Source organism: Callithrix jacchus, chromosome 7 (genome assembly GCF_049354715.1).
Source record: "Callithrix jacchus isolate 240 chromosome 7, calJac240_pri, whole genome shotgun sequence".
In the NCBI taxonomy this organism is placed as follows: domain Eukaryota; kingdom Metazoa; phylum Chordata; class Mammalia; order Primates; family Cebidae; genus Callithrix; species Callithrix jacchus.
In genome coordinates this window covers 14,261,174-14,286,347 of record NC_133508.1, presented here as the reverse complement: position 1 = coordinate 14,286,347, position 25,174 = coordinate 14,261,174, and the positions used below count along the sequence as shown (strand labels likewise).

General features: G+C 47.1%; 2 protein-coding genes across 7 annotated transcripts in view; one reads left to right on the top strand and one right to left on the bottom strand.

Moving 5' to 3' along the window:
- The first annotated feature begins 715 nt into the window (after positions 1-715).
- On the top strand, positions 716-25,164 carry UCMA (upper zone of growth plate and cartilage matrix associated). 5 transcript variants are annotated; one of them, XM_017974063.4, is made up of 6 exons: positions 716-875; positions 1,264-1,311; positions 1,413-1,508; positions 3,550-3,648; positions 21,625-21,709; positions 24,796-25,164. In XM_017974063.4, exons 1-5 carry the CDS (start codon positions 818-820, stop codon positions 21,690-21,692), a joined length of 369 nt encoding a protein of 122 aa, XP_017829552.3. In that variant the 5' UTR covers positions 716-817; the 3' UTR covers positions 21,693-21,709; positions 24,796-25,164. The 5 variants fall into 5 exon arrangements, with proteins under 5 accessions (XP_017829552.3, XP_054114437.1, XP_054114436.1 ...); XM_054258462.2 differs by lacking the exons at positions 21,625-21,709; positions 24,796-25,164 and adding an exon at positions 11,266-11,626; XM_054258461.2 differs by lacking the exons at positions 21,625-21,709; positions 24,796-25,164 and adding an exon at positions 11,184-11,626.
- The window catches only part of MCM10 (minichromosome maintenance 10 replication initiation factor), a 40,934-nt gene continuing 32,376 nt past the window's right edge, over positions 16,617-25,174 (bottom strand). For both annotated transcript variants that reach the window (XM_002750045.7, XM_078329479.1), the window contains 5 exons: positions 24,695-24,813; positions 22,090-22,203; positions 20,945-21,090; positions 18,886-18,928; positions 16,617-18,792 (listed from right to left, as the gene is read on the bottom strand). In XM_002750045.7, the coding sequence (XP_002750091.1) occupies positions 18,709-18,792; positions 18,886-18,928; positions 20,945-21,090; positions 22,090-22,203; positions 24,695-24,813 (506 nt within the window). In that variant the 3' untranslated portion in view covers positions 16,617-18,708. The remainder of the gene's footprint in view (positions 18,793-18,885; positions 18,929-20,944; positions 21,091-22,089; positions 22,204-24,694; positions 24,814-25,174) is intronic.

Genomic DNA, 25,174 nt, shown 5'->3' with positions numbered 1-25,174 from the left:
TTTTTTTTTTTTGTATTTTTAGTAGAGACAGGGTCTCACCAAGTTGGCCAGGCTGGTCTTGAACTCCTGACCTCAGGTGATTTGCCCACCTTGGCCTCCAATGCGCTGGGATTACAGGCGTGAGCCACCGAGGGAAGGCAACTGACTGTTGCTCTTGCTGTCGTCTTTAAAGGGTTCTGGGACTCGCCACCCCAGGGGTGTGTGTTTGGCTGGGCAGTGAGCATTGGCTGGGAGCAGTGCGTCAAGTAAGGTGTTCTCTGGTCACTGTTAGCATGGCCCAGACGTGTGTGTCACCCTGATGGGTACTCCGGTCATCATGGGCCCTCCTTGCTTGACATTTGGATCAAAACTCCCCCACTGATCCCCCTCTTCCTACTTGCCCCCACCCATGCTTCAGCCCTGAGGACAGGGGCCCTCACATCCCTGGAGCAGGTGCCGGGAGCACTTTGACACAGCCTTGGTCTCTGGAACCCTGGCTGTTAAGATGAGCCTCCCCAGCAGCAGATCCCCAGACACGGACATTGGAAAGGCCACTCCAAGGCTGCCCCAGCCAGGGCCCTAACTACAAGCTCTGCTTCTGGAGACATTTGCCAGGTGCCAAAAACATCTCCAGTGCTCTGTCCAGGAGCAGCCAATGGAGAGGGCAGCCTGGCCCCCTCCTTCTCTCCCCCAGTGGCACCCCAGCCTTCTGCCTCTCTCTTCCCTCCCTCTCTTCCTCCTCGCCTGGGCTGCCTGCCTCAGAAGTAGGGACCCGGGAGGGTTGCAAGACGCCTGGTCTGCCCTGTAGGTCCTGGACGGAGCCCCCACTTCTGCAAAGATGACTTGGAGACAGGTCTTCCTGCTGTCTGGCTTCTCCGCCCTGGTGCTCCTGTCTAGTGAGTACGGGAGGGTCAAGGTGGACGGTGTTAGTTACATGGCAAGGGAGATTTGCCTTGCACAGGTAAAGCTGCTCAGGTGATGCAGGTAGAAAGGGGTGTGCTTATTGTTAAAGGGTGCGTGTGTGTGTGTGTGTGTGTGTAAAACACAATATAATACAGGGAAAAAAAAAAACAGTAAAAAAAGAAACAAAATTCAAAAAAAACCCCAAGCCAGCCTGCTTGGTGGGTTCCTGGGGAGATTGGCTCTGCAGCTGGTATGTGAGAAACTGAGGCCCCATGCCAGGGCCTGGCAGGACCCTGAGCCTGGAAAGCAGAATGGGGGCTCAGCTCAGGGTCTGGGCTCCCCTCTGACGCTGCAGCCTCACTCCGTGCCCTTGACCTGCAGTGCTGCAAGAGGGAACCGCGCAGGCAGTGGGAGACGAGGCCAGCGAGGGTGAGTGCAGGGGCCTCCCACGGGGCGGGGCAGATGCAGCCAGTGAAGCAGCTGCCCTGGCATCCCCATGCTGCTGGTGACAGGTCTCTCCTGGGTTTCAGATGCAAAACAGAAGATTTTCATGCAGGAATCAGATGCCTTGAGTTTCCTCAAGAGGCGTGGCAGGCGGTCCCCCAAGTCCCAAGATGAGGCCAATGGTAAGGATGGTGGAGGGACCTCAGCCTCATCCCTACTCCTCCTTTCCCACACTCAGCAGGGCAGCGGGAAGTAGCCGGCACCGAGGGCTCTCCCCAGGCCCTTGGGTATCAAAGGGACTGCAGCTCTGAATCGGAAATGACACCCTATTTCCTGACTGTAGGTCGTATATTGGATTGCATACTTTGTCAGGGTAAAGTGGCCCCACCTCTGCAAAGATGACATGGAGACAGGGCCTCCTGTCCTGCTTCTTGGCCATGATGCCATATTAAATGCACCTAACAGGGATAAGATGCATTCAACCTCAGAAAAGTGTAGGGAGGGAAATACAAGTTCCAGTCTGGAGAGGCCCCACACATCAGTGTGTGCTTTGGGGGTACTGGCACAGCACACCTCAGTGCAAGAGCAACTGTGTTGCACATGGGAAAGCACAGGACACTGGGTGCTGAGAAATGTGGGTTTGGGGACAGCTGTGCTGCTGAGTGGCCTTGGCCACTTCCTCTCTCCCGTCCTCATTTCCTTATTTATAAGCCTCTGAAAGAGCTCTGTTCAGCCAGCAGAGTTTTTTAAAAGTTTTTATTTCCAGTGCATTGGGTTGAGCCTGTCTGCTGCACAGCCTGCTGTAGGGCCTGTGGAACCCCAGCTTCAGGGTCCTCATGTCCTTGACCTGCCAACCTCCGAGGGCATTTGAGTTTCTGCTCCTGAACCTGCTTCTTCCAAGACACTGAGCTCGGACTGTACTGCCCGAGTCTCTGGCGCGAGTCTCTCCTCGTGCCTGTGAATGAAAGAACTCTTTGTATCCTTCAGAGCACTCAGCAAGGTGACTTCCTTGGTAAAAGTAACAGGACTGTTTTCAAATGATGGGAAGAACAGAGATAGAAATGCTTGGAGATGAAATTAAAAAAAAAAAAAAAACTGGGTAAGTATAACCATGCTAGGAAAACCTCCAGGCCTCACACACTTGAGACTTAAAAGTTGGGCAATGTCAAGAAGCGCTGAACGGCTGCTGGGGAGGCCGGACTGTTACTGACTGGAATTGGAGAAGCAATCTTCTGGCAGACTTCCGGGGGGAAACATGATTTTATGCCAGGCAAATAGCTTCTGTCCTCTTTTTTTTATTTTGAGATGGAGTCTCACTCTGTCGCCCAGGCTGGAGTGCTGTAACAGGATCTTGGCTCACTGCAACCTGTCTCACAGGTTCAAGTTATTCTCCTGCCTCAGCCTCCTGAATAACTGGAATTACAGGTGTGTGCCACCATGCCTGGCTAATTTTTTTGTATTTTTAGTAGAAATGGGGTTTCACCATGTTAGCCAGGCTCATCTGGAACTCCTGACCTCAGGCAATCCACCCGCCTTGGCCTCCCAAAGAGCTGGGATTACAGGCGTAAGCCACTGTGACGGCCAGATTTTTTTTTTTTTTTTTTGAGACAAGTTCTCGCTCTTTTGCCCAGAGTGGAATGCAGTGGTGCGATCATAGCTCACTGCAGCCTTGAACTCCTGGCCTCAAGCAACCCTCCTGCTTCAGCCTCCCTTGTAGCTAAGCTCACAGGCATGAGCCACCACACCTGGCTGGAGGGACAGGATCTTTCTTACTGGGCCTTTGAATTCCAGTGCTCAGCCTATATCCTGGTCGTGATAAATGCTCAAAAATGTCGAATGGACTTGAACGTATTAATTAACATGAGATTAAGTTGGATTATTCCTTTATGGAATTCATTTCTGACCATGGGATTTCTGGTTTCCAAGTGGCCTGGTGTACCTGGATACACCCCCAACTTTATAATCAAAGCTCAATCACTTTACTCTTCGGAGCCTCTGTCTTCTCATCTGCAAATGAGGCAGGTTGGATGGGTCAATCACCTCCAAGTTATCAAGCCTGTGTCAGGAGTAAATCATTTGAAGGAAGCCTCCAACCGCAATCCTTCACACACCTCCCCTCCAGCCAGGTGTGACTTCTCAGGTGAACTGTGTTCCCCTAAGTGTTTGCCCTTAAATGTCCTCATTCTTGGTTGGGGGGCACTCTCGCTTCTTTTCCTTTCACAGCGGAAAACAGGCAGAAGCTTCGGGCTGATGAGTTGCGCAGAGAATATCATGAGGAACAAAGGAATGAATCTGAGAACTTCGTGGAGGAACAAAACGATGGTGAGGGCTCTTCAGCCAGCGCCTTCAGGGAGGTGGAGCTTTGGCGGAAAATCACATGGTTTGCGTTCTCTTCTTCTACCCAACTTTTTTCTTCTTTCTTTTTTTGAGGCGGAGTCTTGCTCTGCTCTGTTGCCGAGGCTGGAATGCAGTGGTGCTATCTCAGCTCACCGCAACCCCCACCTCTTAAGTTCAAGTGATTCTCCTGCCTCAGCTTCCCAAGTATCTGGGATTACAGGCACCACCACCACCACACCCAGCTAATTTTTGTATATTTAGTAGAGACAGGGTTTTGTCATGTTGGCCAGGCTGGTTCTGAACTTTGAATTAGAGGAGGGAGGAAAGGGAAGGTCTACTTTCAATTCATATCCACGAGAGCCTTGAAAAGAAGGGAGGCCTGGGCGCAGTGGCCCATACCTGTAATCCCAGCACTTTGGGAGGCCATGGCAGGTGGATCACCCGAGGTCAAGAGTTCAAGACCAGCTTGGCCAACATGGTGATGGTGAAACTCTGCCTCTACTAAAAATACAAAAATTAGCTGGACATGGTGGTGGGCACCTGTAATCCCAGCTACTTGGAAGGCTGGGGCAGCAGAATCACTTGAACTCATTGGGCGGAGGTTGCAGTGAGACAAGATTGCGCCACTTCACTCTAGCCTAGGCTAAAGAGTGAAACTCTGTTAAAAAAGGAAGGAAAGAAGGAAAGAGAAAAAGAGGAAGGAAGTCCGAAGGAGAAGGCAAGGGAAGGGGAAAGGAAAAGAAAAAAAAGGGAGAAAAATGGCTACACAGAGCTTAAGAAGGTGTGGAAGGGACAGAACACCCTTGTTCCCATTGGCTGAGGGCTGAGGGGATTGGGGAACTGTTTGCTGTGTGGATATAAAACTCCTTTCCCTCCCTCTTCCTACTTGGGCATGACTGTGCTGGTCTGTGTTCTCTGTCTAAGCACCAAAGGTTAGGTTTAGAGCTGGTAGGATTGTACTGGGGAGATTACTAACGCGCTTGCAGGTGCCCTATATTCATGTCAATGTCAGGCTCCAGGTACTACTTCAGCCTGGAAAATCAAGGCTTTCATTGGCCTATTTGGTATACTCAGCTTCCTTACTGACTGGCAGAAGCAAACCAGAAAAACTGAACTCAGAAAACACCTTGCCTTCTACCCTCTCACCTCCCCTACCTCCACCAGCATCAACATCTACAGCCCATCTTCAGGCTCCAGTTCATTCAAAAGCATCAGAAAATGTTTGTATGGTTTTCTGTGGCTTTATGCTTCTCCTGTTTGTATCCTTTTCGCTAAGCCTCGTTTTTGTTTTTGTTTTTCTTACTAGCAAAACAATAAAGAGTAGGAAGGGCCCAGGGAGGCCAGGCATTTTGGGGGACTGAGGCAGGTGGATTACTTGAGGTCGGGAGTTCAAGACCAGCGTGGCCAACATGGCGAAACCCGGTCTCTACTAAAAACACACACAAAAAATTGGACAGAGGTGGTGCTGCACACCTGTAGTCTCAGGTACTTGTGAGGCTGAAGCGGGTGAATTGCTTGAAACCTGGAGACGGAGGTTGCAGTGAGCAGAGATCACACCACTGCACTCCAGCCTGGGCAACAGAGCAAGACTCCATCTCAAAAGAGAAAGAAAAGGCCCAGGGAGCCCAGCATCCCAAGCCTTGTTCCCACATTCATCCCCTTGGCAGACAGCATTCCTCTCTGCCCTCAGGAAGTGCTGGCTTTGCCAGGGCTCAGTGGAGGATGATGTGGCTGGGTACACAGGTAGAGAATGCTCTGTCTTTGAGCCACAGCCTCCCAAGGGGTGGAATTTAATTTTGTTGTCTTTGAAGTACCCTCAAGGGTTACCCACAGCAAACACCCTTAGAACCATTTAATGGGAATCACACCAGTGTACCAGAGAATGTGTGTGTGTGTGTGTGCGCGTGCCTGTGTGGGTGTCTACTTATTTTCCTCCCTTCCTCCTTTCTTTTTTTTCTTTGTTTTCTCTCTCCCTCCCTCTCTCTCTCTCTCTCTCTCGCTCTCTGTCTCTCTCATTTCTCTTTCTTTCCTTTTTTTCCCCCCAAGTCTCACTCTGTTTCCCAGGCTGGAGTGCAGTGGCTCACTCCACTCACTGCAACCTCCACCTCTGAGTTCAAGTGATTCTCCTGTCTCAGCCTTTCGAGTAGCTGGGATTACAGGTGTGCGCCACCATGCCCGGCTAATTTTTGTAGTTTGGGTAGAGACAGGGATTCACCATGTTGGCCAGGATGGTCACGACTTCCTGACTTCAGGTAATCTGCCTGTCTCGGCCTCCCAAGGAGCTGGGATTACAGTGTGAGCCACGGTGCCCAGCCTCCTCCCTTCCTTCCTTCCTTCCTTCCTTCCTTCTTTTTCTTTCTTTGTTTCATTCTTTCTCCCTTTCTTTTCATTCTTTTCCTTCTTCCTTTGTCCAAATTTCAAGATTGTAATGCTCCTGAGGAAAATCACCTGGTACCTCCTGGGTGCACGTGAACTTGGACGTGAGGCCTCAGTTTAGGTCACCTTTGTTGGAGGGAGTCAGCTCTTTCCGTTCTCCTGGCTGTTTGCTCTGATGGACTGGGGAGGTAGCACTCTCGGAAGGCATCTCTTACTGAAAAGGAAACCAGCCCTGGGTACCAAGTGCTGCAGGCTATGCCCACTGCCCTCCAGGTGGCACCTGGCTGAGCACTGCAAGCAGGTGTTGGGTTTGGATCCTGGCGACTCAAACTCTCTTAGGGACGAGCTGGGAAAAATTCCGGCCATCACAGCTTGGAAGCACACACTCTGCTAGAGATGTGTTTATCTTGGTGGGCAGCTTGAGGAGAAGCATTTAAAAGTTGAGAATGTGGCCTTCAAAATTCCTTCAGTGTGATTTCAACTCATACTATTAAAATAGCATTTTTATTTTGAGCAGTTTTAAATGTTTTTGGTCCAAAGCTCTGGCGAGTTGATGGAAAAACTCACTGTTTCCCCTTCCGTGATGAATTTGGGATGCAGGGTTGGGTGCTTGCAGGTCCTCTGACAGGATAGGAAGGCAGGAGACGCTAGGTCTTGCCCACACAGATGGGAAAAAACACAGGTCTTTGGGGACTGTGGTTTCAGAAGCTGTTGTCCTTGAGCCCTTGCTCTGCCAGGCACTGTAAGGGACCACCTGATCCTTACAACCTGCCTCTGAGATAGGCCTTGTAATTTCTAGCTCACGGTTTCAAAAATTGAGGCTTAGGCTGGGCACCGTAGCTCACATCTGTAATCGCAGCGCTTTGGGAGGCCAAAGTGAGAGCATGGCTTGAAGCCAGGAGTTTAAGACCAGCCTGAGCAACACAGAGATATACCATCTCTCCAAAAATTAGAAAATCAGCCGGGCTGGTGGCATGTGCCTGTAGTTCCAGCTATTCTGGATGCTGAGGCAGGAGGATGGCTTCAGCCCAGGAGTTTGAGACCAGCCTGAGCAACACAGAGATATACCATCTCTACCAAAAATTAGAAAATCAGCCGGGCTGGTGGCATGTGCCTGTAGTTCCAGCTATTCTGGATGCTGAGGCAGGAGGATGGCTTCAGCCCAGGAGTTTGAGACCAGCCTGAGCAACACAGAGATATACCATCTCTCCAAAAATTAGAAAATCAGCTGGGCTGGTGGCATGTGCCTGTAGTCCCAGCTACGTGGGCGGTTGAGAGAGGAACACTTCATCCTGGGGAGTTCAAGGCTAGACTGACTATGACTGTGCCACTGCACTCCAGCCTGGGCAACAGAGCAAGACCCTGTCTCAAAAAAAAAAAAAAAAGTCCGCAACAACAAAAATTAAAAACTGAGGCTTAGAAGGGATACATAAATACCCAAGGAGACGTCGCTAGTGGATAGCCCTCGCATTACAACACCAAGGCTTGTTTGCCAGCAGAGCTCTTGTTCTTGTAAATCAAGAATGAGCACATGTGCAGAGAGCTTGGAGAGCTTCTCTGATCCAGGAATTGGCCGGAGGATGGAGGGAGGAGGTGGAAGTAGTTTCAATCTTCTTTCCCCTCCCTTGCCTGTGACTCACAGTGCTGCACCGCGGCCTGCTTGCCTGAAACCATCCCTAGGAAGGTGTTTGAGGCATCTGACTTCCAAGCCCTCCTCTGAGGTCCGTGGTACACCTGTCAGTCAGGACCCTGGTTTCATCTAGCTGCTGTCTTCTGTCTTATCTAACCAAGTCACCTATTCTTTTTTTTTTTTTGAGATGGAGTCTCTTTCTGCTGCCCACTTGGAGTGCAGTGGCATGATCTCAACTCACTGCAACCTCCGCCTCCCAGGTTCAAGCGATTCTCCTGCTTCAGCCTCCCAAGTAGCTGGGAGTACAGGTGTGTGCTACCACACCCAGCTAATTTTTGTATATTTAGTAGAGACGGGGTTTCACCATGTTGGCCAGGTTGGTCTTGAACTCCTGACCTCAGGTGATCCACCTGCCTCAGCCTCCCAAAGTGCTGGGATTACAGATGTGAGCCACAGTGCCCAGTCCCGCGTCATCTATTCTAAGGGTAACTGATAGCAGTTGGATATCCGACATCTCCCCAAAGTACTTATTTCATAAAAGGAATGCCGAGTGGGCATCATGGCTCATGCCTGTAATCCCAGAATTTCGGGAGGCCAAGGTGTTAAGCCCTAGCAACACAACGAGACCTTGTCTCTATTAAAAATTAGGCAGGCAGTCCCAGCAACTTGGGAGGCTGAGGCTGGAGAATCACTTGAACCCAGGAGGCTGCAGTGAGTTATGATTGTGCCATTGCACTTCTGCCTGGGCAATAGAATGAGAACTTGTCTCAAAAACAAAAACAACAAAAAACAGGACGTTGAATCAACTTCTATGTGAAAACCACATTCTCAGGGTTGGCAAAGAGTAGCTGCTCTACTAGGCTTGAGAAATGTCTGAAAGAGCTGAAGGTAAACACGCAAAGCTCTGGCCTGGGCCTGGCTCTGTGAGCTCCAGGCTGCCCCTGGGCTACTAGGTACCCAATGGGATTTTCAGCACCAAGGGGAGCGACAGCTCCGTGCTCACATAGGAAGGAAACGCTCCTGGCAGGCGTGGTGCCTCAACCTGCCCTGGTCACTGGGCCGGGCACCTAACTGGGTGGAAGTGAGTCTCGGCCTGGGCACGTGGCTCTCACAGGTGCTAAGGACTAAAGCGACATCCCCATTCCTCACACCCGGAAGCCACCAGACAGTCCTGTTGGCCACTGCCACAGAGGATAAAGCCAGTTTCAGTTTCACTAGCACCAAAATGAGGTTCATGGGCTTTTTGGTGAGGTCCACATTTGAGGAAATAGCAGTAAGAAAGACATCTTAGTTCTTTAATTCTTGACATCATCTCTTAGGACTTCCCATCCTTCCAACATCTTTGACAAATGCTTTTTTAAAATGTGGTAAAACATATATAACATAAAACTTGCCATTTAAACTTTTTCCTTCTTTCTTTTTTTTTTTGAGATGGGTTTTGCTCTGTTGCCCAGATTGTAGTGCAGTGGTGTGACCATAGCTCACTGCAGCCTCAACCTCCTGGGCTCGAGTGATCCTTCCCACCTCAGCCTCCCATGTAGCTGGCACTATAGGCATGCACCATCACACCTGGCTAATTTTTTAAATGATTACTTTGTAGAGACGATGACTTGCTGTGTTGCTCAGGCTGGTTTCAAACACCTGGCTTCAAGCAATCCTCCCAGCTTGGCCTCCCAAAGTGCTGAGATGACATGTGTGAACCACCATGCCCAGCCTAAATTATTTTTAAGTGTGCAACTCAGTAGCATTTAGTACATTCACTGTGCCGTGATCACTGCTATTTCCAAACCCTTACATAGCCTCAAATAGAAACTCTGCATCCGCTAAGCAATAACTTGCCACTCCTCCCTCCCAGCAGCCTTTGGTAACCTCTCTTTTTAATTTTTATGGTCTCTGCAAATTTGCCTATTCTAGACATGTCATATAAGTGGAATTGCACGCTACTCATCTTTTTGTGCCTGGGCTGCTTTCACTCTCTTTCTCTCTCTACACACACACACACACACACACACACACACACACACACACACACATTTTGAAACGGAGTCTTGCTCTGTCGCCCAGGCTGGAGTGCAGTGGCAAGATCTCGGCTCACTGCAACCTCCACCTCCCGGGTTCAGGTGATTCTTTGGCCTCAGCCTCCCCAGAAGCTGGGATTACAGGGGCACACCACCATGCCCAGCCAATTTTTGTATTTTTAGTGGAGATGGGGTTTCACCATGTTGGCCAGGTGCTGGGATTACAGGTGTGTGCCACCGTACCCGGCCCACTTAGCATAATATTTTTCAGGTTTATCCATGTTGTAGCATGTGCCAGAACGTCATTACTTCTTGGGCTAAATCTGACACACACAGGCCGCATGTTACTTCTTTGTTGATAGGCACTGGGGTTGTTCTCACCTCTTGGCTATGGTGAGTAGTACTGCTACAAATATTCATGTACAAGTATCTGTGTCCCTGTTTTTAATTCTTTTGGGCATATTCTTTTCTTCTTTTTCTTTTTTTTGAGACAGGATCTCACTTTGTTGCCCAGGCTGGAGTGCAGTGGCACGATCTTGGTTTACTGCAGCCTCCACCTCCTAGGTTCAAGTGATTCTCATGCCTTAGCCTGCCAGGTAGCTGGAATTACAGGGGCATGTCACCACGCCTGGCTAATTTTTGTGTTTTTTTTAGTAGAGACAGGGTTTTACCACGTTGACCAGGTTAGTCTTGAACTCCTGACCTCAGGTGATCTGTTGGCCTCGGCCTCCCAAAGTCAAAGTGCTGGGATTCAGGCATGAGCCACTGCACCTGGCCAATCCCAGCACTATAGGAGGCTGAGGCAGGAGGATGGCTTGAGACCAGGAGTCGGAGACTAACCTGGACAACAGTGAAATCCCATCTCTATGAAAAAATTAAAAAAAAAAATAGCTGGCATGGTAGCACAGGAGGCTCAAGTGGGAGGATCGCCAGAGCCCTGGGAAGTTGAGGCTGCAGTGGGCCATGATCACACCACTGCACTCCAGCCTGGGTGACAGACTGAGACCCTGTCTCAAAACAAAACGAAACAAGTGAGAAAGGAAAGAAAGCAAATTAATTCAGAACAGTATGGAGGAGAAAACTCAAGTTGATTGATTTCCCTCAGGTTTTCCAGGCGTGCTGTCGTCCCTTTTTTTTCTTTCATGAGTCCATTCCCGCTACTACGTTGTTACTTTTTCGTCTTGTGTCTTGGTTGCTATCTCTTTGAAACAGGGCTGCATAAGCCTCTGTCTGCCTACACTAGCTATGCAGGCAGAAGAGCCTGAGATGCCCAGCCCTGGTCTATACCTGCCTGTGAACTTTGCCCATCTGGCCCTGACCTATAAGCAAGGCCTGTTAACTTTGGGTCCTCACTAGCCCTGGCCTTCTCTCACCAGGATTCACAAGCACTCTCAGTGCAGGTCACCACAGGGCACGGGTTGGGCTGATGGCTGCTGGGCGCAGTGGCAGGTCAGTGTCCCCCTGTTGGAACAGGTGGCTTTGCCTTTCCTCCTCAGAGCAGGAAGAGAGGAGCCGGGAGGCTGTGGAGCAGTGGCGCCAGTGGCACTATGATGGCCTGTACCCATCCTATCTCTACAGCCGCCACCACATCTGATCCCATCCTGAAGCCAGCAGAGAAGATGAGGCTTGTAGCACACATTGCCATCCCCGTGTTCTAGCAATCTTTCCCATGCAAACCGGCCCTTCAGAGGGTCTCAGATTGGGGTTTGCAATGGCTGGCAGCCCCAGAAAAGACACATGCCCTTCATTCCAATGTGTGAACGTGCCCTGGCTTTCACCTTTGTGCAGACCATCATCTGAGGTGAGCAACTGCCTGCTGGGCCTCCTAGCACCAAACCTACAGTGGCTTCCCCTGGCTTCGTTCCCAAGCAAAAGAATCACAGTTAAGAATCACATATTTGCTTATGGCTTACAAATAAATACGCTGAATCAACGTGTATTACCGTCTCAGATCTCCAACCAAGGGGGTGTCACGTTCTCTTCCCTGAGTGATGATGTGATTCTTGCTGACTTGGGTGTTCAAAAGCTTGAACTTGAGCATAGCTCACTCTTCTCAGTATGTCTCATATGCCACTGACTATGCTAGAGTTGACTCACCCAGTCCGCTCTCAGTGCAGTTGATCTCTGGACATGAAATGCTGGGTTATTATATATATACATGGAGAGAGAGCGGGGCAGGGTCTCACTCCGTCACCCAGGCTGGAGTGCAATAACAAGATCATGGCTCACTGCAGCCTCAATCTCCCAGGCTTAGATGATCCTCCCAGATACAGCATCCCAAGTATCTGGGACTACAGGCATGCACCACCATGCCCAGCTACTTTTTGTATTTTCAGGAGAGATGGGGTCTTGCCATGTTGTCCAGGCTGATCTTGAACACTTGAGCTCAAGCAATCCACCAACCATGGCCTTCCAAACTGCTGGATTACAGGCGAGCCACCGCACCCAGCCAACGTCTACGTATTTTAAACTGGCTAAATCAAATTTCCCTTTGAAGAGGTTGTGTGCTTCCTATCACTGGACATCTTTGCCAATCCTTTTTGAAAGCAAGTAAATAAAGTCCTGGGCAGGGGACGGGGTGCTTGAAATATACTCTATTCACAGCATCTCCTCAGACAGCAAATCTCACCTCCAGCTCCATTAAACTTAATCAAGTCAGACTTAACCAGGCTCCTAGCGCAGACCCTAGCTGTGTGGTCCGGGGGCTTCCACCAGCTACCCCAGTGCCTCGGGCCTGGCTAAACAGAAAGGCTGTTTAGGAACCCGCAGCTCTCCACAGACCTCCTTGAAAGTGCTAGCAGTGGAAGAGACTGGTATATCAAAGACTTTAAGGCCAGGTGGGGTGGCTCATACTTGTAATCCCAGTGCTTTGAGAGGCTGAGGCAGGAGGATCGCTTAAGACTGGAAGTTCGAGGGTGCAGTGAGCTATGATCAGGCCACTGCATTCCAGCCTGGTGGACAGAGTGAGACCCTCTCAAAAAAGGGAAATGGAGGGGAGGGAAAAATGGAATTCAAGAACATGTGCCTATCTCTAGCTGTTACCAAGTGGATGGTTTGCCTACCAACTGAGGTTGGTCGTTGACAGCAGTGTAAGCTTGATCACTGCTAGCTCAGACCCTGAGGCAGGCGTGCAGGCTGTTCAGCTAGCAGTATCACAGAGGTTGCACTGTATTTGCACATAACTGCCCTCCTGGCTGAATGCCAAGTCAGACCCTGAGGCCCTGACCCTGTAGGTAGGTAGCCTCTGCTTACAAGGGTGTTGTTTTGCTTTTTTGACTTCAAAAAAAATACTCCGTGTGCAACTGAAAAAAGGCAAAGCGTTGCTCTGTCACTTCTGCGGGGAAACAAGAGGAGCCCCAGTCTGGTTCATACTGGTCAGGACAACACACCCCAGTGCTTTCTGGCAAGAGGGCAGTTCCCCTTTTCTGCATGGTAGTGAATCAGATGGATGTCAACCGATAAACTGACTCACAGCCACACCGTGCACCACCTGCCCATCGTGTCCACAGCAAGGAATGCAGAGCTTTTCAGATGTCAAAAACCAAGAATAGCTTGCTTTAAAACAGCAAAACAAAACAGCCTATTCTTGCCTCTTCCCTGGTCATGCTTACCATCCATGGTGGCTCTAGATACAGAACTCTGGCGAAAAGGAGCTGAATAACAATTCCATTACCTCGTTCTACCCCCACATCCTTAACAAGGGCTTCATTATACTTCAGGGTTTTCCAATTCAGTCTGGAATTCCTTCACCAAATGCCAGCCGCGGTCATTTCCTTGGGCGAGAGAAGCATGCCAGAGGTAATGCGACCTGGGATCTGGGCAGCCACGGTTCACAGGAAATGGGGAGCAGGGCAGTTTGTATTTCTGGAGACTGGCCTTGTGGAAAGTGTGGCCTTTGAGGTTACTTGTGCTTGGGCTTCTCTGTTAGTACTTTCCCGTAGTTCTTTGTGGCTTCCAGCTAAGTGGTTGAAAACAAATTTGTCAAAGGATGAATCTGTCATTCATGTTTATTCACCAGTTTTGCGTATGTTGGAATTTCCTTCTTCTGGTGCAGGTTAAAGGTACAAGAAAGAAACAGGTTTTCTGTGTGTTCCAATAGAGATTTCACGCTTTATTATCATGTGCCTTTGTTTATTAAGATTTTTTTAGAAGAATATGGAAAGTTGCGTGAGCCACAGAATGATTTTTAAAACGTTTTTTTAAAATTTATTATGTGGTTTCTACCAGTTACATTGAGTTGGGTTATTTTATTTCTAATTCATTTTCTGCCAATTATGTTCTAATTGTTTGAGAAGTTTTTCATAATTTAAAAGTTCAGGCTGGACGTGGTGAGCCACATCTGTAATCCCAGCACGTCGGGAGGGTCACTTGAGTCCAGGAGTTCAAGACTGGCCTGGGCAACGTAGTGAGATCCCGTCTCTAAAAAAAATTTAAAATTTAGTTGGGCACGGTGTCACATGCCTGTAGTTCCAGCTACTTGGGAGACTGAGGTAGGAGGATTGCTTGAGCCCAGGAGGTTGAGGGTATAGTGAGCTATATGGCACCACAGCACTCCACACTGGGCAAAAGAGTATAAGACCCTGTCTCAAGAAACAGTCATTTCTAGCTTTTGAGGGATTTCTCTAAAAACAAACTGGTTAAATATAAATGTTCTAGTCTACAACTGACAACTCTGATATACTCTGTGATCTTATAATGTACTACCCTTTAAAAGTATGTTTTGTGAACTCATATTCATGCTGTTATTTTGACCTTTGTCCATGAATGTTGAATTTTTTTTTTTTTTTGAGATGGAGTTTCACTCTTGTCACCCAGGCTGGAGTGCAATGGCACGATCTCGGCTCACTGCAACCTCCACCTCCTGGGTTCAGGCAATTCTCCTGCCTCAGCCTCCTGAGTAGCTGGGATTACAGGCATGCACCACCGTGACCAGCTAATTTTTTGTATTTTTAGTAGAGATGGGGTTTCACCACGTTGACTAGGATGGTCTCGATCTCTTGACCTCGCGATCCACCCGCCTCAGCCTCCCAAAGTGCTGGGACCACAGGTGTGAGCCACCGTGCCCGGCTAAAAGCTAAAATATACTTAACATGTAACCCAGAAATTCCCCTCCTAGATATCTACCCAAGAGAAACAAAAACATATCCACAGAAAAATTTATACTTGAATATTTATAGCAGCTTTATTCAGGACAGCCCCAAACTGGGAATCCAATCTAAACGCCCACCAACAGGTGAATGCATTCTGGGACATATCCATATAATATAATAAACCATGGATACAGGTAACATGAATTGCAAAATATGTCCAGTGAAAGAAGCCAGACAAAGTGTGTCCTCTATACTCCTGTATATGTAACTCTAGGAAAGACAGATCTTCACTATACTGACGGATAAGCGATGGGCTGGGGCTTGGGCTGGGAAGAGGCGCAGGGCTTTCGGGATGATGGCAATGTCTTGTATCTTGCTTGTGGTGTGGCTATACAGAGGTATACATTTGTCTAAATGTAGCCAACTGCACACCTAAGATGTGTGTCCTTTACTGTATGAAATTTATACTTGAATACAGTTGATTTAAAAAATAGATGTCTTGGTCAAGCAACGTTTCCACAGACGTGGTTCCAGTTCTGTTTCAGATCTTATTTCCAAATTACTTAACCAACTTACAGGTGTGCACCACCATGCCCAGCTAATTTTTGTATGTTTAGTAGAGATGGGGTTTCACCATGTTGGCCAGGCTGGTCTCCAACTCCTGACCTCAGGTGATCTGTCTGCCTCAGCCTCCCAAAGTGCTGGGATTACAGGCGTGAGCCACCATGCCAGGCCAGAGTTCACCCACAGTTCTTGACAGCTGCATGATTTCTAAATCTCTAGCCATGGGATCAAAGAAGTCTATTTTACAATTCTGGGTTGCTACTGGGAATATACTTATACAAACAGATTTGCACTCCAGATTTTCTAAAATGTCACAAGACATGATTTCACCTGCTGCAAACATCAAGCTTTACTTCTGTCTTCATCAGCTTCACCCCAGAAACCCACTCCATGCAATCTTCCTGTCAACTCTGTTAACCACCAGTCCGCCTTAAGCTTTGAACGTTTACAAATTCCCTTTGGGGAAAATTCCACACCAGTTACTCAGAAGTTCCTTGTTTGCTATTCAGGATGGTTGGTATCTAAAATACTTCGGCTTTCCTTTTGATGTTTGGAAAGGGAAAATTTATTTTAACAAAAGACAAATATGATTTTCTTTAAAAAACCACTTATTTTCTCTAAACAGAAAAAGGCACAGTAAAAAGAAACAAAAACCCATTGTGAGGATTGTAATATTTAGATCAACCAGGTTCTCCTCAAAGGACATGGTTTTTGTTTGCTAGTTCAGATACTGTGTACTTACCCTGTTCCAGTGGCCTGTGATTACACATTTAATCCCTGCATTACCAATGGAAAATAAAACACGTATGATGGATTTGTATGAGAGCACTTCATAAAGGTTGATAAGGAAGGCAGGATTAGGCTGGGCACAGTGGCTCATGTCTGTAATCCCAGCACTTTGGGAGGCTGAGGCAGGTGGAACACTTCAGGCAGGAGTTTGAGACCAGCCTGGGCAACACGGTGAAACCCCTTCTCTGTTAAAAATACCAAAATTAGCCAGGCGTGGTGGAGCGTGCCTGTAATCCCAGTTACTTGGGAGGCTGAAATGGCAGAATTGCTTGAACCTGTAAGGTGAAGGTTGCAGTGAGCCAAGATTGCACCACTGCACTCCAGCCACGGAGACTGTCTCAAAAAAATAAGTGAAATAAAATAACAAGTCTCCCTACCCCACCCTACCGACCCCTTCTCATCCCCAAATATGCTAAGAAAGCATATGCACAGAGCACCTCAAAGTAAAGTCCCCCAAGATTGAGCAAAACTAGGAAATTACAATTATGTTTTACATTTATTTAAAAAGTTAAAACCCAGTTATAAAAAGGCATCCAGATGCAGCTCACTCTCAACCTTTACAAGCATGTTATAAAACTTATATAACAATATACAAGTGAATACTGACTGCAGTGATACCCTCTGTTCAAATGAGAACATTGTTTTGCCAGGTGCGGTGACTCACACCTGTAACCCCAGCCCTTTGGGAGGCTTAGGCAGGCGGATCACAAGTTCAGGAGTTCAAGACCAGCCTGGCCAATAAGGTGAAACCCTGTCTTTACTAAAAATACAAAAATCAGTCAGGCGTGGTGGTAGGCACCTATAGTCCCAGTTACTCGGGAGGCTGAGGCAAGAGAATCACTTGAACCTGGGAGGTGGAGGTTGTGGTGAGCCGAGAACGCCCCACTGCACTCCAGCCTGGGCAACAGAATGAGACTGTGTTTCAAAAACAACAACAAAAGCAACCACACAAAAAAAATATTGTTTTTCCCTGTAAGTAAGAGAGCGATGCTCAGACAGCAACCTGGTGTTAAGCTCTGTGTGGTTGTGACCTATTTCATACACATAGCTGTTTTTAAGTTAATGAGATAAATAAATCTACCCTAAAAGAGCCATTAAAAACATCCCAGTTTCTTATTTATTAATAAGAACTTTTGGTTCTTATTAATAAATACTTTATTCTTTTCTCTGTTAGAAAAAATTAAACAGAAAAGCAACCTTTTATAAAGTAGAAGTACTCCTAAAAGAACAGTTACTACAACATAACCTTAGGAGCAACACGAGTTAGACACAGCACCTTCAACCCATTAGAGCAGTTTTATGAAATCTAAGGCATGTCAATTTTATTTCTGGCCTTTGAAAACCAAAACCAACCATCTCCCACAACAATCCCCCAAAAGTGTTATATCCCTAACATAATAACATCTTAGGGGAAGCCTAAATTACTTTTAGCTAGAGCTCAAGGTTCAGTACAATAATTCTACTAATTTACTCAATTTTTAGCTGATACCAACATTCGCTTAGGTCAAATGATATCTGGAAAATCAGGTTGCCCAGACCGAGGAATCTCCTGAATGAAACCTTTGCTGTGGTAATTTGCACAGGGTTTGATCTTTCATTCTTTTTTTTTTTTTTGCAATGGAGGTGGGTGGATTGCTTGTGCTCAGGAGTTTGAGACCAGCCCGACCAACATGGCAAAACACCATCTCTACAAAAAACACAAAAATTAGCTGGGCCTGTAGTCCTAGCTATTTAGGAGACTGAGGTGGGAGGATTGCTTGAGCCCAAGGAAGCTGAGCTGCAGTGAGCTGTGATCGCACCCCTGCACTCCAGCCTAGGTGACAGAGTGAGACACTGTCAAAAAATAAAGAAATTTTAAAAAGTGAAGTGAGATTTTACGTATTTCTATCACAGAGCTCCACAATAATGTAAGAGCAGAGAGCCTTCTTTCTCTTTATATGTAAATTGAAATGCAAAGTGGTTCAGTGACTCAATGATGGAATGAAGAAATCTGGCTTTTAACATCCGTACATCAAATCTTATATTAAAGGCAGTGATCATAATTATCTAGATGGAAAAAAGTTTTATTACTTGTAGAAATCCAGTGCTAAAAAATACATTTCAAGATCATTTAGTCCAATCTTCCTGATTTTACAGGTAAGAAACTGAAGCCCAGAAGTTAAGCAACTCACCTGGGGTGAGAGTTAAGCTTAATTAATTTTTTTGCCTCTCGGTGTCCCTATAAACACTAAAATTTTACTATGATAAAGGAGTGAACATTCTGTAACCAAAAGATACAGAAACACAGCTCTCTGTTTGCCTTCTAGTTTTTGGGCAAAAACTTCTGTGAATGAAATAATACAATCATCCATAGTGAGCTTAGAAAAGACAATGATATCTTGGTTTTCCGCTTAAATGTCAATGTTAAATGTGGTGTGAAACCAACCCAATGGCAGTAAGCAGGCAAAGCTTAGGGGCTTAACAAGCATTTGTTTTTGACGGTGTCAATCAAGAACCAATGGACAATACAGAGCCACTCCCTTGCGTTCCAGAGCCACAGGAGGCCAGGAAAGCTGTGGTGAGATGTTGGAAGTTAGGGTTATTTAAGGCTATTCAGAAATTTGGCATGTTCTTCTCCTCTTGGTAACAGAGTTTCTCCTCCTATCTTTGGACCAGTCTTTTCCTAGAAAAATGAAAACATTTTAATGGGAGATGGTACAACATTATTAGCATGGGTCACTAAAAGGAGTCACAAATTAGTAGGCAAATGGCATACCTTTAGCATTCCGTCCCGTTCCCATTTGTAGAGGCCACAGTTACTGAAACAGAAAAGATGGATTCACTCAGCAGGGTGGTGTAGGCCCACTCATGCAAAGACGCCGTGCTCACTGTACTTGGGGACAGTGGCCCCTATTCCAGGAGAAGCTGTTCAAGGTGACACTCATATTATATGCCAAATCTGAGGTTATGCTCGAATGCAACTACAGATAAATCTATAATGACTTGGGAAGTGGTGTGCAGTTCCTTACAAAGCTAGAGGCTTCAGAGATGGAGCTTCAAATGATAGTACCACAGGCAACCACAGGCTGCAGGTAATGAAGGCACCCTTGGTTTTTACAATGGATGGTTGTTGGGAGGAGACTCAGATTTAGGGAGCTGGCTCCCTGGTGCAGGATAGTCTATGTTTTGCCTCTTCCTTCTCTCTCTCTCTCTTTTTTTTTTTTGGAGCAGAAAGGTTGAGATAAGGAAAGGAATAATCTTTCTAGTCTGGATCATCCTTCTCCTTTTCTCTTTATAACCCAAAAGCCTTTACTCACTTCCTTTTTCTTTTCTTTTTTTTGGGGGGATTGGTGGGGGTTTGCCATGTTGCCCACGCTGGCCTCAAACTCCTGGGTACGGTGATCTGCCTGCGTCAGCCTCCCACAGTGCTGGGATTACAGGCATGAACCACTGCGCCCTGCCTCTTCACTCTCTTGTAATTCAAAGGGCTCAGGGACTCTTGTTTTGTTTTCATTTTTATTTTTTTAGAAACAAGGTTCATTCTTTGGGAGAGGCTAGAGTGCAGTAGTGCCATCATAGCTCACTGCAGCAGTCTTGATCTTAAGAACTAATACGAGGGCCAAGCATGGTGGATTATGCCTGTAATTCCAGCACTTTGGGTGGCTGAGCCCACTTGAGCCCAGGAGTTTGAAACCAGCCTGGACAACACAGAGAGACCCTGTCTCTACAAAAAAGTAAATTTAAAAAAATTAGCTGGGTGTGGTAGCACACACCTGTAGTCCCAGCTACGCAGGAGGCAGAAGCAGGAGGATCGCTTGAGCCCAGGAGTTCAAGGCCACAATGGGCTATGATCGTGCCACTGCACTTCAGCCTGGACGACAGAGTGAGACCCTGTCTCAAAAAAAGAGGGGACAACTGACAAGAAGCCAGAGAAAGCGCGGTTCCTACAATCACAGTGCCACCTGCAGGTTGAAAGGCGCCTTGCGCTTCCATTTGTGTCTTGCACTTAGAACAGATTTTTAAAAATTTTTTCTAATGTTTTCTGTAAGCTCTTGCTATGATGATATTTTTAGTCATCTATTTTGGAGATAAGTCAAGTATCAACATATAAATAACTACTTAAAAAATTACAATCTAGATTGTGAAAAATTTGCAAGCCAGCTCCTGGTAAAGGGATGAACCGGCCCGGGTTCCTGGCTCCCTCCCCTTTTACTGGGGGAAGCACAGTAAAAAATAACAAAACGACAATAAACGGCAACAACAATATCTGCAGCATTGACATTGTAGTAGGCATTATAAGTAATCTAGAGATGTTTTAAAGTATATGGGAGGATGTGTGCACGTTATATGCAAACACTACACCATTTTCTATCAGAGACTTGAGCAGCCACAGATTTTGGTATCCTGTGGGGAGAGGGCTGTCCTGGGGCCAATCCCCCTTGGATACTGAGGAACAGCAGTTCTCACAAGCTAAAGACATTTAAAATGATCAAATAACTCTTGGGAGTAGAGAGAAGAAAAAAATATCATGTGCATCCTAGCCCCCAACAAACACACACAGGTTCACCACCCCACCCTATCATTCTTATTTATTCGACAAACACTTCTGAGGACCTCCTGCGGGTCAGGTACTACAATAGGTGTTGGGGACAGCAGTGAAAGGGCAGGGAAGGAATTCCAGGATTTCAGATAACAACTTGAGTCGAGAGGACAGCCTGGAGCTGTAGGAAGGCACATAATGATCATCCAACGTTCCCAGGGAATAGACTCACAGCCACCGGAAAAAGAGATGAAGATCCCCATGTGGGACAAAGAGCCCCAGGTGGTTCTCATACCTGCAGTGCTTGTTCGGGAGTCTGTCCAGGGATATGCTTCTGTTCCCACAGGGACACTTGAAAAACCTCTTCACACCATCATGCCAGTGGTATTCATGCTGCTCACTGACGCAGGTCTCCAGCAGCTTGAAGTGAGTGTAGGCGCACTGCACAGAACAACATGAAACGCACAGCGCCAGTGAAGAGCTGGAGGACAAACACCCACTCAGCTGTGGTCAGGGCAGTCTGCTCCCAGACCACCTGACTTCTCATCACCACCTGGGCCCTTGCTAGGGGACTGGGCTCCCTTCACCTCTTGCTACAGTCACCCATGTGACTGCCTGACTCCCTCAGACTGATACAACTGTTCCTCATGTTTGGCCCAATTTCTGGTCAGTCGCAAAGTACACAGTAACTTTCTGTTACTGTATAACATATTTCATGATGACAGTAGAAAGAGCAAAAGAGGAAAATACCGTAAACCCCCAAATAGCTTCAGTCGGTCTGTGCTAGAGTCATCGCAGCACCTTGCTTACATATGACGCCGAGGCTTGGCATCTATATAAAAGAGGGATCAGCAGCTCTTTCATTCTATTCTATGATCTATAAAAAGGATGTAGGCTTATTATTACTCCCTGTTTCATTAGCAGCAAAGCCAAGACAGAGAGATTAAGGATTTCACTTCTAATTTCAATCCTCAGACCGAAGAGAATCAGAAGCGGTGGGTGTGCAGCACAGCACGTGCGGGAGAGAGGACTGTCACTTCTGAGAATTACACTGAGCTTGGTAAGTAACTTGAGACTTAGACAACCTCAGAAAGTGCAGAGAAGAGTGGTGAGCCCAAGGGGTTCAACCATGGTCCCAGGGCCTATGTACACTGAGCCTCGTGGACCCAGTGGTCCAGGGGAGGAGATGTTAAGGCCTATTCGAACTGGAGGCAGTGGTCAAATGGGAGAATGCCCTAGACAAATGCTCCACTGGCAGAGCACAGCAGCCAGGTCAGGCAGGAAGCCGGGTTCTGGGCCACCTCCGCCCTTTGCTTTCCAGCCTAATTAACTGACACATTACAAGATAAGGCCCCAGATCCCACATGTTCTCCAAGTGCTGCCGAGTCACAGCAGCACCACGAGGGGCCCATGGTTGCTGTAGCCCCCACCTTCACCTACCGTCTTGCATGTCACGACGCGGCATTTCACTTCTCTGATGTTTCTCATCTTTTCTTCCATTTGTTCCTTCTTCACCAGTGGCTCAAAGTAGCGCTCCTGCAGCTCAGCCTCGGCCTGGAACGACAGGGCATATGAGAGACCTGGTGCCAAATCCAGTATGCGCTCAGGCAGTGCAGCAAGAGTAACTCAATGATTATTCAGATGAGTCAGCTGATAATCAGAACAGAACAGAACCGAAGGGACAGGCTAAGAGTGCCAGGGCCCTGGACAGTACCTCGACAATCTGCAAAGCAAAAGATGATGATACGTAGAAACAAGCTCTTAATATGCAAAATCAAAGGGATACAAGAGCATTTGGTGATGCTTTTAAATTATTTTTGAGATGGAGTCTCACTGTCACCTAGGCTAGAGTGCAGTGGTGCAATCTTGGCTTACAGCAACCTCCATCTCCCGGGTTTAAGAGATTCTCCTGCCTTAGCCTCCCAAGTAGCTGGGACTACAGGTGCTTGCCACCATGCCCACCTAAATTTTTGAATTTTCAGCTGATATGGGGTTTTACCCTGCTGGCCAGGCTGGTCTCAAACTGCTGACCTCAGGTGATCCGCCTGCGTTGGCCTCCCAAAGTGCTAGGATTATAGGTGTGAGCCACTGTGCCTGGCCCATTTGGTAATTTTTAAAACACCAAATACAAATAAGCACTCCTAATACGACAGCATCATTACACCAAGTGTGTGCCCAAGGGCAGTTATTTCTACTGTTCTAATATAGGCTCCATAACACAAGGGACTCCGGGCCCCCACTGGCGAGTTTCCTTGGTACACGGAATGTCAGGGAACAGCCCTGAGGGCAGAGATGCTTGTGGCAGAATGTGCGTGCAGCGATGGGGTTAGCGCTGCTCCACAGGCAGGAGGGCCCTGGGCCTCGGGTGCCACAGAAGCAACGAGCTCAGCTCTGCAGCTGCAGAGGCACTGCTGGCATCTCTCCTGAGTTTCAAGTTCAGTGAAACGATACCATGCAGAGCTGTTTTGTTAGTTATTTGTTAATCAAAGGAAGAGCAGATCATCTGGAGTAGTGATACAGAATGGCGATTATTTTTTAAATTGGTGGGAGCACTTTGTGTTATCATAATGATTGCTACCTCTGCGGTTGGCAGCGACCAGGGGTGCTGAACTGTCTGCAATACATGGGACAGTCACCGACACAACTAAGGACTGCTTCTCATCCTGCCTGGCTTCTGTGTGCTCTGAGACAAATGTGTGAGTGGGGAACCTGATTAAAACCCTAGAACCTAACTGCTTTCTACACAACTCTACAATATTTGTGCATGCTTTTAACACGTGTTGGCTATTGTAAGAGTAAAAGTAGATTCCCGTGTATACTGAGGGACAATGGTACTGTGGTTTCTCGGGATTGTTTACTTAAAACACATATACACACACACTCTATCTCTCTCTCCTCTCCAACCTGGGCAACATAGATAAACCAGACCTTGTCTCAAAAAAACACCCCCACCCCCTGAAAAGTACATTATCTATTCCTAGCTACTCAGGAGGCTGAGGTATGAGAATTGCTTGAGCCCAGGATTCAAGACCAGTTTGGGGAACATACAGAGACCCTGTCTGAACACTCCTCCCATCCCTGACAAAAATCCCCACATTATCAAAGAAACATTTCTGAGTCTCCATTTCTGGCTCATTTATACTAATAAATCCAAGCCTCTCACCACTTTATCTCCCCTCAGCTAGTTCTGCCTATGCATTTACAAATCCATAATGCAATCTCTACCTTTATCTTAAATATCTTTACTTTTTCTTCTTTGCATTAGGATATTAATTTTTCAAAATGACTAGTATAGGTAATTCATATTATCCATGAATTTTATTTCAAGATAAGAAAGCAATACAAACACCTGTTACTAAAAAGAGCCTCCAGCATGAGTTAAGCCCGGCTTTGGAGCATCTGATATGCAGATATAAAATCCTGGATGGGAAGACTCTCTTTGCATATTGCAAGGCAGAAAACAGCAACAGTTTAGAACCATTTAAACATCACTTCACAGCCATAACCAAGTGCAAACATTTTTATAATACTGATATCTATTTAAGTCATGTTAAGTCAAATGATATTCTTCAGTAAAGGGTCAAAGCCAAGGCTAAAATCTATTCGAAATTATCCTGTTCTTCAAAGCAAACTCAAACAAACGGACACATACCTACTTCTAGAATTATGTAAAAAGCAGATTCTTGGCTGGGCATGGTAGCTCATGCCTGTAATCCCAGGACTTTGGGAGGCCAAGGCGGGAGGATCACTTGAGGTCTGGGGTTAGAGACCAGCTTGGCCAACATGGGGAAACTCTGCCTCTACTAAAAATACAAACATTTGCTTGGTATGGTGGCGGATGCCTGTAATTCTAGCTACTGGGGAGGCTGAGGCAGAAGAATCGCTTGAACCTAGGTGGTGGAAGTTGCAGTGAGCCAAGACTGCACCACTGTACTGAGACTCTGTCTCAAAACAAAACAAACAGCAGATTCTGGTCCTACAGCTGGCACCTTGGCTTTGAAGGACACCGGACATCAACACCATCCTTGAGCTTTTGGGATCTTACCTGTTTCAGGATGCCTGTGTGTTTTGATTTTGCTTTGAGGATTTTCTGAAATTCCTCAGATTCCAGGTAGGCAAGTTGTTCTCTCCTTTTTTTCCTGGCAGGTTCTAATTCAACCTCAGCTAGAGCAGAAGGAACAAGCATCAGCAGTGACCAAGAAATTGCAGAAAGCCAGCGTGCCTCGTCGACTCCACTCCCTTCCACTCCCCCTTCCTCTGCCTACCAGCCCTTCAAACGCGACCTACCCCAGCTGGCCCCAGCAGAGGAAGGGCTCAGAGGTGAGCCAAGAAGCTGAACATAGAATGTGGGTGGTGGCAGATTTGGCCACTAAATTAGAATCTCTTTTTCACCTTCAAATAGGCAGCTGACTATCATAATAGATAATAGCAATGTTAAATATGTTGACAATGATGTTAACATGATATTGCCTACTTCGGAGTTTTAAAAATAAAGACAGGGCAATTTAAAACAAAGGAATTTGAG